This window comes from Melanerpes formicivorus, unplaced genomic scaffold, assembly GCF_026170545.1.
Source record: "Melanerpes formicivorus ecotype bairdi unplaced genomic scaffold, bMelFor1.0.p_v2 SCAF_28, whole genome shotgun sequence".
Taxonomy (NCBI): domain Eukaryota; kingdom Metazoa; phylum Chordata; class Aves; order Piciformes; family Picidae; genus Melanerpes; species Melanerpes formicivorus.
Window position 1 is genome coordinate 2,796,003 of NW_027142380.1, and position 12,526 is coordinate 2,808,528.

The 12,526-nt window shown below is 45.3% G+C and overlaps 1 protein-coding gene across 1 annotated transcript in view; it reads left to right on the top strand.

Annotated features, from left to right (window-relative positions):
- Positions 1 to 529: 529 nt before the first annotated feature.
- PTPRG (protein tyrosine phosphatase receptor type G) overlaps positions 530 to 12,526 on the top strand; it is a 427,661-nt gene continuing 415,664 nt past the window's right edge. Inside the window, exon 1 of the mRNA XM_068154239.1 lies at positions 530 to 1,101. Within this exon, the coding sequence (XP_068010340.1) occupies positions 1,017 to 1,101 (85 nt within the window). The 5' untranslated portion in view covers positions 530 to 1,016. The remainder of the gene's footprint in view (positions 1,102 to 12,526) is intronic.

Sequence of the window (12,526 nt, forward strand, 5' to 3'; positions counted from 1 at the left end):
CGGGGCGGGGGGGGGGTGGGGGTGGGGGGGTTGGGAAGAGGGGGGAGGAAGGGAGGAGGGGGCACACGAACACCTCTGGCAACCCGCGTTGTGGAGGGAGGTCACGGGCGCCCACCACCAAGCCCCGGCCCCCCTGCAGCAGGCACCGCGGGCAGCATCGATGACACACATAACTTCAAGGAGACAGGGCGCGGAAGGGAGCGCAAACCCCGACCCTACTAGCAGCAGATCTCCTCGGCTGGGGATACGATGCCCCCCAAACTCTCGCCCCCCTCCACCCACAGGCAGCGCGCGGGGAGCGCTCGGGACGCGGTGTGGCGCCGGGCAGCGGCTAGGCTGCGCGCACACGAGGCGGAGAGGGGGAGCCGCGACGCGCGCGCGCCCCCGCCCCCTCTGCCGCGGCCGCTTTAAGGGCGGCGGGGGCGCGCCGCCGGGGCGCCCGGCGCGCCGCCGCCTCGCTTTGCTTCGCCTCGCCTCGCCGCCGCGCCGCGCTCCCTCTCCCTCGCCCCGCTTTAAAGTCTCCGCCAGGATCCGGGCTCGCCCGCCACTTCCTGTACGGCAGGATGGAGCGCGCCGGGGCCCCGGCTGACCGCCGCCCGCCCGCCCGTGCGCGGAGGCGGCTTTGAGCGCCCCGTCCGCGGCATGCCGCCCGCCCTGCTGCCGCTGCCCGCCTGAGCCGCGCTGCCCCGCGCCGCCCCGCGCCGTGCTGCGCGGGGGGTCCCCGCGCCCCGCCGGCGCACCCGCTCTGTCCTCCCCCTGCACCCCGTCTCCGCGGCTTTTTTTCCCCGTTGAGGAGGCGACCCGGAGCCCACCCGCTTTCTCCCGCAGGAAGAGGGGCGCGGGGAGAAACTTATTTTCAACAAGTTTGGGGTTTTTTGCCTTTTTTTTTTTTTTTTTTTTTTTTTTTTTGCTTTTGGGTTTTGGTTTTTTCCTTTTTTTTTTTTTTTTTTTTCTCCCCCTCTCCTGTGCGTTAATTATTTTAGTCCCTATTCCCCTTTCGATGTGCGGCTTTGGACATGCGGAGGCTACTGCAACCGTGTTGGTGGATCTTTTTCTTGAAAATCACCAGCTCCGTGCTCCATGATGTGGTGTGCTTTCCCGGTGAGTGAACGCGGCAGGCGGGGGGCTTTCCGCTGCCTCTGCCACACGTGTCTGCGACCCCCGTGGGGTGCCGGCGGGGCACCCTGCGAGGGCGGATAATGCGTCGGGGACCGTGGGGGCCCCACTGCACGGGTGGCTCCAACATTGGGTTTCCCCCAGCTCCATAGCACTCTCCCGGCTGTGGGCAGCGCTGCCCGCGAGTGCAGCCGTTCGCAGTGCATGGGCTCGGTTCCGCGCTCCGGGCGCGGTGTCCGCTCTCTCCGGTGCATTGCAGCCCCCGACGGCGTGGGGCGAACGGAGGGGGTCCTTGTGTGCTGCCCTTCCTTCGCGAGGCTGCCGGGGCTGCCTTTGTGCTGCGGGACTGTCCCTCGCCGCCCCGCAGGGAGCGTGACTCCGTGCTCCGATTTCTTGCTGCAGCCCCCGTTCCCCGCCAAAAACTTAGTTGTGCGCGGGTCTTTGCTCTAACCACCCCACTCATGTCCGCGGTGGGTGTCTCGCCGTGCCGGCGCACTGACCTTGGTACGGCAGGAGGGGCGCAAGGGCTGCGCGCCCGCTCCGCACCCGCGGCTGGCTTCCCGCAACCATCCCTCACGCCATTTGGAGAGGGGTTTTGAGGTTGCGGGGCACCCCGCGGCCGCCGTGCTTCCCACACGCCTGTGAACCCCGTGGCTTGTATCTGTGCATCGCTGCTCGCCGTCCCCTTTCCCTTTCGTCCGGCAATGTATGGAGTACCTATAACGGGGTCGGTGAGCGCTCGGCCAGCTCCGCGCCCCGCGGTGGGACCCCGCGCCCCCGTCTCCCCTAACCCCCGCCCCGGGAGCGCCCCCGGCCCGGGGGGAACTCGCGGTACCCGCGCGGGGCTCCAGCTCCCGTCGCCTTCGCAGTGCCCCCGGCCAGCCGCTAAGGGCGCTGTCGCGCCGCCGGCGCCCCCGCGGGGCCGCGCGCCCCCTACTCCGCTGGCGCGCAGCGCGAGCCCCGCCCGCGCGCAGCCCCCGCGAGTCGGCCCCAGGACACCGCGAGCGCTTCTCGTTCTGCCCCCGCCGCGTGTGTGGCTGACGGCGACTGTCCGGGAGCGGCCGGCTCCGCTGAATGCTCGAAAGCGCTTTGTCTAATTACTTCTGACGGCGCTTCCCCCCTTCTGGCAGCGGTGGGTTGGTTATAGTGTGAGGGGCCATGGGCAGGGCGAGCCCCCTATCCCCCTGTGAGGGCCTCAAGGCTCCGCGACGACTCCTGTCTCTTCTGAGAGTTCCTTGATGCAGCCGGGTTTGTTGGCTGCGTCCAGGTGTGCGAATGTGAAAAGAAATAATTATTTTCTGGAGGCTTAATTTCTAGAAGTTCTTTATAGGAACTTCCACTTCGCTTCATTTTTCTTTTCTTTTCCCACAATACTGCTTTTTCCTAACCCAGAACGGGGGGGATAATTGGACAGACCCATCATATCCCAGTCCTTGCAGCAGCTTCTCGTATGGTAAAATTAAATGAAGGGGGAAAAAAAAAAAAGAAGTTGGAGGGAGGGCAGTACCGCTGCAGCTCTTGAAGAAACATTTATCATCTTTATATTGATTTTTTTTCTCAATTCCAGCCTTCAGAGTGAAGCCTTTCTCTCTGGTTCTGATATATATCGTGTAGTAATTACATCTAGAAGGCAGGCTGCAGGAATGCTTCAGGAAAACAAGCTATGATGTAGGTTTAATATGACAGTATTGTATGACTTGCTGATTTAGATCAGTGTGTTTGAAACAGATAATATTTGCATTATGGTTTGGATATAAAGACAAATGCAAGCAGAGAGTAGTAGGTCTAGGGACGTTTGCTATGTGTAGGTGAAACCCCTAACGCTCGAAGCTATAAACCATCTGTGTAATACTTGGGAATGTTTCAGGGCTGTTCGTAGCTAAAGATTTGCTTGGGAAGCAAACTATTTTCCAGAAGGCTTTTATGCATTTAGTTTTTGTACAGAGCTGCTTGCTCTTTTATGCCTTCTGCTTGCTGAAAAGCAGCGATATCTGTGTGTGCGTGCGAGCAAGGGGGTGGTAAGAGAAACATCGTGATAAACGGGGACGCTCCAGACTCTCTGATCCGGTACATCAGAGATGCCAGAGGCAGGAAAGCTGCAGGGAGGATCTCGGTGGACTATAACAGGACATTGGTGCTGACAACATCCAATGGCAAATCATCGGAATTTGTGTTGGCGGGGAATCCCGGCCAGATATTAACCGTTTAGTATCTACAACAAAATGTTTCATTACCTTTTCATAGCGTCTTCTGGAGGATTAGAGAATTGAAGTATTTGCTACTTTGTGTTAATTTACAAGTGTATTTCTTTCCTCTGCTTCACTTTGTAAAGAAACAAAAAAGCTACTTTTTCTTTGTTCAGCAACAATAAATGAACCACGCAGAAAACAAGTCTCTGCAGTATTCCTTTGTTAGGGAGATTGTGGTGGGTTTGTACTGTTTAAGTAGGTATTTCTGTTGCTATTTATTTGGTTGCAATAGAAGGAAGTAGTCGTTCTCACACAAAAAGAGCAAAACATTACCCATATCTTTCTCAAGTGTTAAGTGTAGTGTGTTTCTCTGTGGGCTTGTCATTGGTTAATAAATCAAACTAAGACAAGGTAAGAGAGGTTGTTTCCATGGGGTTTGTCGGCTCATTAATCTAAATTCACAGAACCAAAAATCAGAGAGACACAAATATTAACTTCACTGTGATATCCGTACTACCTAGTTTCCAGCACTTTGCCAAGAAAGCATGCATTTTTGCCTTAAAAAAGCACCCAACAAATATTTCTGCCATTCTTCCTTGTTGCTGTGACAGGCCGGTCGAAGGAGTGACAGTTATTAGCATTCTCTTGGGCTAGATGCATAAATGGAAGTAATTTTCTTGAGTCTGGATTAACTCCTTGGTAATGGATCAAATTGTTGCTGACCTGGTAACTGCCTGTAAATGGGTTTTGGATTTTGAGTCTTTATAGTTCTGAGCTGAGAGTTAATTTTGCATGTAACTGTCTTCTGCTTGGAGGAAAAAAAATAGATGAGAGCTTTTCCCTATGAACTAATGAAATGCTACTTCAGATTTTTTTTAAAGGAGCAGAGAAGACTGACTTTATTTATTAAAGATTTTTAAAGAGGAAGGTGCGTTGTGCACGTGGAGAAAAACGGAATGTACAGGAGAGGGCCCTCCAAGACTTTATTTAGTCCTGTGGCTTTTATGAAGATGACACTTCTTACATTTTAATTATCCCTTATTTTCAGTGCCTTTTAAAAACATGCCTTGTTACAGGAAGTTGCTAATGGAATCCTTGCAGAAAAAGAATGTCAAGTGAGCCTTCCCAGGCTGTAAGAGCTAAGCTTGCTGGTACGTTTCTTGGGTGGCAAAACTCAAGGGAGAGTTTTTCGGTCCATTAGCAGATTCACAGGAGCTGGTTTGCAGTTAATGGAGCCTGGGTACAGCTTTGGAAAGTCTTCAGGTAGTCACAGGAGCTGTCTGCACTAGCAGCAAAAGTAGTAGCTTCCTGAATTAGAGAGGAAGGAAGAAGCATCATGTGAGGAAGCAATTTTGGTATATTCAAAAAAGATAGAAAACACTATTTGAGGGTAATGGGAATTCCTTCAGTCATGTTGAGGTGTTTGCAGTGTCTGCAAAACCTGTGTTCAGACAGGGTGTTACTCTGCTTGGAAGAATGAGGAGGATTTTTTGCCTCTGTGTATGAGTTAAGGTTTTTATTACTGCTCTCTGACCCCCTATTTGCTCTCATTTTTGTCTAAGAAATGGAAATGAAAGCTTTTTTAAAATGATTATTCTGGTCAGAAAATGGAAGTCTTGGTCAGAGCGGTGAAGACTTCCATGAATCTAGTGCGGAGATGTTCCGTTGTTTATCTGTCCCTTCTGCATCTATGTGGGGAACCTCTGCTGGACAAATAGTTCTTTCTCGGTGCCATAAAAAAATCACTGGAAAACACCCTATTGATTTTGGGGTGATGGTTTCACTCCCAGTTTCTGGGTCTTTGCAGGGACAAGCGTTGTCTGAAGTTTTGTATGTGCACTGAGTCAGAGCCATACTGTTATCAAGTTGTGCAAGTTTAATAGCTGGGGTTTGTTTCCTCTTACAGAGAAGACAGATAAAGGTGTGGACTCTATTTCATCTTTTGATCAGTGCTCCAGGACTAACATTTCTGGAATAAAATGTTATTAGTGTTGTCTCTAATTTCAATGTGCAGGTTTGTGGTTAAATTAAAGAAAGGAGTTCAAACTGTTAATCTCAACTGTCCTTGGAAAAATTGTTAATCACTTGGTGCTTTTTAGCAGCCAAATTAATATGATATGCTCTGAAGCCTAAGGGTATAGTAATAACATTGTACTTTAGTTAATATATAATTTTAATCTGAGAAATGATGAAAAAATGAGACTAATTTCTGTGTGCTTCCATTTTTAAAGATTGGAGTTGCTCCTGTGTGTTGATGAAATTGTAATTATTTATAGTTACATGCCCATGCTACTTAAAGTTTAATTCTGAACAGAAGTTTTAAAGGATTTGAGGAAGTGGATTCTCATCAGGTGATGAGGGTCTCTTTTTAAAAGCTATGGAATCATTTGAGGATGCAGAGATGCACTTCAGGGGTTAATTTATGGTTTGATACATCCCCTCTGGGGACTGCTTAATGCTTTAGGTGCCTAAATATCTTTACATTTTCCCCCCTTCTTTGTGAGGTAAACTTCTGTCGATGTTTCTTCCAAGTTAAAATTGAGAACCTGCATCTTCTTGTACCAAGCTGATGGGAATGTGACTTTATCCATTGCCAGAGTTACTCCCAGAAAAAACTGTATCATCTTTGTGGAGACATGCAAGGGTTGGAAGCAAAGCAGAGAAAGAAGATGTGAATTAATGCACACTTTCATACTAAGCAGAGGAACCTGGAGCGTGGCCAACTGGAGATGCCCAACTAGAGAATAACTTTGATGAAAGCACTTAGCTTTTACGTGTGCCAGTAACCTCATAGGAAAAAAAATGCGGAGAAATGATCCTTAGTTGCTGTTAAGTTTTCCATTACTCAGTGTCTTGCAGTAGTTGATCATATCTATTTTGTATGTTGACATGTATGCATTCATGTTACTTACCCTGGGGCAACTCAGACTGGCTTCTTTCTTTTAATACTACTAACACATGGTACAGTTCCAGTAATTTTGCCTCACTTGAGTGAGGACAGGTGTACTCTTAGATGAATCAGGGCTACACTGATCATGTCTTCAAATGTTTGTCATTCGATGTACAGTTGTGTTGCAGCACAGCTGCCAGGACACAGTGAATTCCTGGTTTATGCCTTGAGCTGTCACTTGTTTCCTAAGCAGAAGTTCTTCCCACCCAGAAAGTGAACAATGAGTGAGGGTGCAGATTGCAAGCACAGCAGTGAAGATACTGTAGTACTCCATGGATATTGCTGGGTTTGTTTCATTTTTCCTATTCTCTGATTGCTAGCAGTATTAATGGAAAGCTGAAGGAAACAGTGGTGGTGAATGAACTCCCAGCTGACTGGAGGAGGAGGGAGGACACAGGGCAGTAGAGAAGTTGTGCAATCACTGTAAGATATGTTTTTATTACAGTGAATGGGCTCCCTTTACAGCAATTTGAATTAGTCTTCAAGTGAACTATGGTTAAAGTAAAATCAGTTAGTACATAGCTTTATTTATTTTTTTTAATGTGGTTTTATTATGCATCTCTAAGTTTGCTTGGGAGTTGAAGTACTAGAATTCTTAATTATCAAGTCATCTGAATAATGATGAACCATTTTCCAGAACTTAAAACCTGACCACATCATGCTCCTGCCAGCAGCACTGACACATAAAATCTCAACTGATGTGGGTGTTGCAGTTTTTCTATGCATAAATTATGCAGTAATGCCTGAATATGTTTATCCTGTGCCAGTGCTTGCTTGGAGGGACTTTGCATTCATAGCATGGAGGCCTTTCTAAAGAAAATCTAGGTGTTTTGAGACTTGGATGCTTAGCTTAGGAAAGCTGCTTGGAAAAATCCTTTTCTCTGCTTTGCAGATATGTAATGAATGAGACCTTGAGTCCTGAAGAGCTGAATTGGTATTTAGAAGCAAAATGTGGGATGTTATTTGGTCTTCTGGCAGCTGTTTTGTTCTCTTTTGTGAAATAAAATGTGCCTGTCTCCCTGACAGAGTGCTGTTAAAGTTCTTCTGGTGGGAGTCAGTTTATTCTGTTGACAGTAAAGGAAAGCTATCTGATAACTCCTTGAAGGCAAAGCGGACAGTTGGTTTATTCCCCACACTTCACTCTTTCCATCCTTCCATCCTTGTAGCAGGCTTGTAGGAAACATACACAATGATATGATACTTGTTTTAATCAAAGTACTCCTTTGCTCTTTCTTTACATATACAATTTGGATTATTGTTTTTTAGCAGTCTGAAGTGTTAGTCCTGCAGTCCCTTTGCTGGATTGTTAGGCTGGTTGAAAAGCAGTGTTGTTTGTCCCAGAATGGAAAAGCACTCTAACAAGTGGTGAACACTAAGCGGGTTATGACAGTAGACTCACTTGTGCTGCTACACTAGATAAGCCATTCTTCAACTGCAGAGCTAAATAGAAACAGTTATGTCCCCATCTTGCTGATCCTAAACAGCAAAGCCAGGTACTTTCTTTGGGCCTTGCTGCATTTCTTCCCTGCACCCCTGAGAACCAGCGCACGCTTTTGCATCAGTCTGATGTGCTTAGAAATGTCCTACTGTTAAATCTCTTTGGGTGGTGGTTGGTGGTGGGTTTTTTTTGTTTGTTGTTTGGGGTTTTTTATGGTTTTGGTTGTCTTTATTTCTTTCCATTCCCCTTCCTCCTCTGGATTTAAAAAACTTTTTGCAAAGTAGGGAAGTTACTGATACACATCTCAAAATAAGTAAGTCTTGGCTAAGTCATTTAGAGCAAATATAGTGATGTTATTTACTTTTTAATTGTGTGGTTGGAATTTCTTTTGGGGGGGTGTGTGGGGGGGTCTAATGTATATTTATTTAACCCTCAATTTAGGGCTCTTCAGCATGAGATTTACATCCCTCCATCCCTGTCCTGCTCCCCACCACCTGGGAGCTCCAAGCTGAGACAAAGATACCTAGTAGCTTTCAGATAATTAAGTGCAGATTACATTGCTATCACAAGTGAGTTTAGGGATTAAATTTTCGATAGACTTTCACTGGCATTTAGATTCCTAAGGTGCTTTCAGACTTCTGGAGATTATGGTATAGATTTGCTGCAGTCAACGTAGAAATGAGAGTTTGTGCGACATGACTTAAATGTTTCATCCATTTAGTAGGCAGGCAGAAATAACCAGTCCAATATTTCTTTTGTTGGCTTCCAAGCTATTTGCAACTAGTTTACATATTATTCTTATAGTGTGGTAGCTTGTGTATTTTGTATTTAAATCTATGATTAAATACAACTAAAATTTGCCTGTTGACAGCAGTTGCATCATATTTTAATTGGTGAGAGCTGCTAATGGAGATTCTAAAATTAGTTGTGTGTTTTTTTCCTTCTTTGCCCAAGGGTTTTGCATCAGATTATATGGCTTTTGTATAACTGTTTGTGTTCCAAAGCAACACCTTTGTGCAGTTTTCCTTAAGTGTTAAAATGATGTGTTCGGTGACAGCACTTCTTTAAATTGTTTCTTACTCCGTTGTTTTTGCATTGTAAAGCACTGTTTTTCTGTTTACTGTGAATTAATTCATTGTTACCTTGTAAACCTGGGGCACAACATGTGCAAGTTTATAACGTTTTGTCTTGGCATAATGGCAGGTCCTCAGCTGCTGGAACTTCTCATTACACGATGTTTCTGTGGCAGCTTTCATCAGGTGAGGTTTTGCACCATAACCCTCATCATGGCGTTATTCTGAGAAGTGACTGTTCATGTTCTTTTCAATTTGTCCATGATCTGGCTTTGTGTCAAAGGTGCATTATTTTGATGCAGTCTTTGTGCTTTTTGGAGGGTTTTCTTTTACTGTGTGGTCGAATACAAACCCATGGGTTTGTATGAGTCTGTTTGCTGTGAAGCAGAGGTGTCCAGTTCTCTGGCTTTTTGGAGGACACGTACATGTTTCAGTCCCTAGAATTGTTGTATGGAGACATGTCTAGTTCTTTTGACCTTTTTGCAAAGGTATTTGTTTTGTCAAGCGCTGTGAGGTGTTTTTAATCAGTTGTTTGGTGTCCATTCTCAAGTGATGAACTTTTATTTGAGTAAAGTAGTTACTAAAACAAACAAGCAAACAAAAAAGTGGTTATTTGAATTACCTGCTGTAGCTATGGAACTCAAATACCACTTTAACTACTGTCTTATATGTTTAATTTTTCTCTATTAAAGAGCCTTCCTCTGATAATTTGCTACTGTGGAAGTACTTGCATGTTACAATAAAACCATGTCACAGTGTCCTGATTAACTCAGTGACCTGAACTAAACAAGCCCTTTGCTATCACATATTATCCAGTCCTTGAGTAATTTTTCTAGCAGGGTTTTCTTTTCGTGTGTGTGTCTTTTTTTCCAATCTCTTCAACTTCTTTTCAGAAAGGTGCACACCAGAACTGAACACTGGTATTATCCCTACCATACTTGTGTGATTGTATTACCCTTTCTGTTTGTCCAAGTATTTTCTGTGGCCTGTTTTTCTGCCACAGCAAGAAAGCGTACGTTGATTGTTTGTCTCCTATGACTTTTAGATCCTTATTGGAGTTAGTGTTGAACAAAATCGTCTGCTGTTCAGTGGATGTGGTCTGAATCACGAATTCTTAGGGTTTTTATCTTTATTAAAATAAACTCTTTAAATGTGTCTCCTTTTTTACATGACTCAAATACTGCTATTTTAGCAGCAGAAAGAAGGGGAAGCTTCTTTGAAGTCCTCTGTGATTGTGGTGTCTTAGAGGCATCATTTGTTCTGGTTTACTTGATACCCTTTTGTAGCTCCACAGTTTTTAAGAACATAGCAGTCAGTTTATCTCATAACAGTCCAGGTACCTTTTGTGGAGTTACCTAAAATGGGTATCTTGGTTTGACTTGTGTTACATGTTGTAAACCCAAACCTTCACACAGCTGCAGAACGATAGGACTGTGGCCTTCTGACAGTTGGCAATCGTGTGTGGATGACACTAGCATGAGTATCACAGTAGAGCTTCATCAGAAACTTGGAGTGAGGATTATGATTTGGATGTAACCCCAAGGAGGCAAAAGGTTTCTTTGGGGCTTTTGTTTTTGCCGTCTATTCCCAAACCCTGTTACCCTTAGTCATGCAGCTGCTTTTAGTAGAAAGTGTTTTGTGTAGTATCCTTACTCTGCTGCTCTATGGAGTTGAGGGGACTGACTAGTGAGTGAATAGCAAGATCTGCTCTGTTACCTTTGTTTTCTGTTAGAGTGGCCTCCCCTGGATGCTCTCAGCTTTTCATCTGAATTGTGTTAGTTTTGGGCAAACTTGCACCATACATCAAGTAAAACTAATCTCTTCTGCTCCAGCTAATATTATCCTGTCTGGGAAGATGCTCTGGTGTCTGTGGAGGTAGATGAGAAGGCAGAGAGATCCTTATGACTGAAGTAGAAGGGAGAAGTGCAGGCTTCCAAATGCTGGAGCCAAGAAGCTGAGACCACCTGATCCAGGTAGTATTGGATCGAGTTCTGATATGCTGAAAGGATCAAAAACTCAGTTGTGCTTGATCAACACTGCTATTTCTCATGTATTTCAGGAAGACAGGGCACATTTAGAGTCAGGTGGGCCTGAGCACTGCGTACTGCTTGGAGAACAGAGATGAATGCCTAGTCTTCAAAGTGATGGACTAGATGGCTATCACCAGAAGTCCCTTCCTGCATTGTTCTGTGCTGCATATACTCTTACCGTGCACCCTAAGGTCCTGGCTGTCCCTGCTGTCCCTGTGCTTGCCCCAGAGGCTGGAGGAGAGAAGTGTAGCTGCAGCTGCTGCAGCCTGTGAGAGACTCGTGGTCCAAGCTCTGCTGTGCATGGGAGGGGAGCGTGGTGCCCAATGTTATTACTTGCTGGAGCGTGAAGCCTGCAAGTAATGGTTATACAAGTGTATTTCAATTTGTAACCTGGTCTGTATCAAGATTGGACTACTTCTGTTCTCTTGCACATGTGCATCACTTGGGAAAACACGCTGATAGTACTTAACATTTAATTGCTTCTCTTGATTTTATTTGTAAATTAGAATCTAGAGGATCTGTAAGGAAAGGAAAAAAAAAGTACAGCTTAATTGGGCAATATTTTAGAGTAACAAAAAAGACATGTAGCTTTCCAGGGTTTGGAGCTGAGACAAATGCAAACTTACTTATTGATCCATATGTATGATATCATATTTTAACTACTGTCTAAACTGGAGGTCATCTCTGTACTAGATTGCTTAAGAATCTGTCTATCTTATCACATCTTGTACTCATTTATAGTTGTTTCCCTTTCTGGCTTCATTGGAGAGACAGCTAGTGTTTCAACCTAAATTAAAATCAATAAGAAGCAATTTTGTTTGTTTTTTAACTACTAGAACAGACTTTCCTTTTTTAGCAAACCCCTGAATGTTCAACTAAGTCAGTTGGTTCTTTCCATCAAGATAATTGCCAGACCTCATTAATTCCTAATTTTTGCATATGTAGGAATGAGTTTGTTTTCCAGTATACCTAACAAAATGTCACATATGATTTAAAAATAAACATTTATTCTAAATCAACACTGAGAAATAAATGTGGTGAAGAATACTTGGCAGTTAAAAGTAGTTTAAAAACCACTTCAGGGGAAGCATATGCTTGTGGGCTGTGGTGAATGTTGTTGACCCAGTAGTCCCGCACTGGCAGGGCAGCACAGGCTTCCCCCAGCACATTTGGGCACTGCTCTTCAGGGATAACTTCCAGTGGAAAAAAGCAGAGTCTGACTGATTCTCTGTGTCTTTAGTCCTTGGCTTGGATATTTCTGTATCACACCAATTCATGTAAGAGGCTGTTGTCATGTTGTCAGCTGGCTTTTACCACACAGCCAGCAGATTGCCAGCAATAGCAATTAACCTGGGTTAAGTTCAATGTGGAATTCAGACTGAAGCAGTGTCGGTGCTTCCTAGATAAGGCAGTGGTGAATCATAATGTAGTATTAAAATAAACATATGAAGGTAGTGCTTTGGTCAAATGTCCAAAATAAGATGTGTTGGTGTTGCTGTTCTGGTGAGCTGATCACAGGGTGCAGGAAATCATCCTGTTTAGATTGCAGTACAGGCTGCCCAGATGGACAGAAATAGACACATGACTCCGTAATGGTCACTTTTGGGGTTTACAGAGTTTATGCAAGTCCAGTTTTCACTGGTAAGATTTCTGGTCACTGATGTAGGTATCTAGTTGGAAGAAAGAGTTTTGTCTTAAGAAAGAGCATTTCCAGGAAGGATAGACCCACT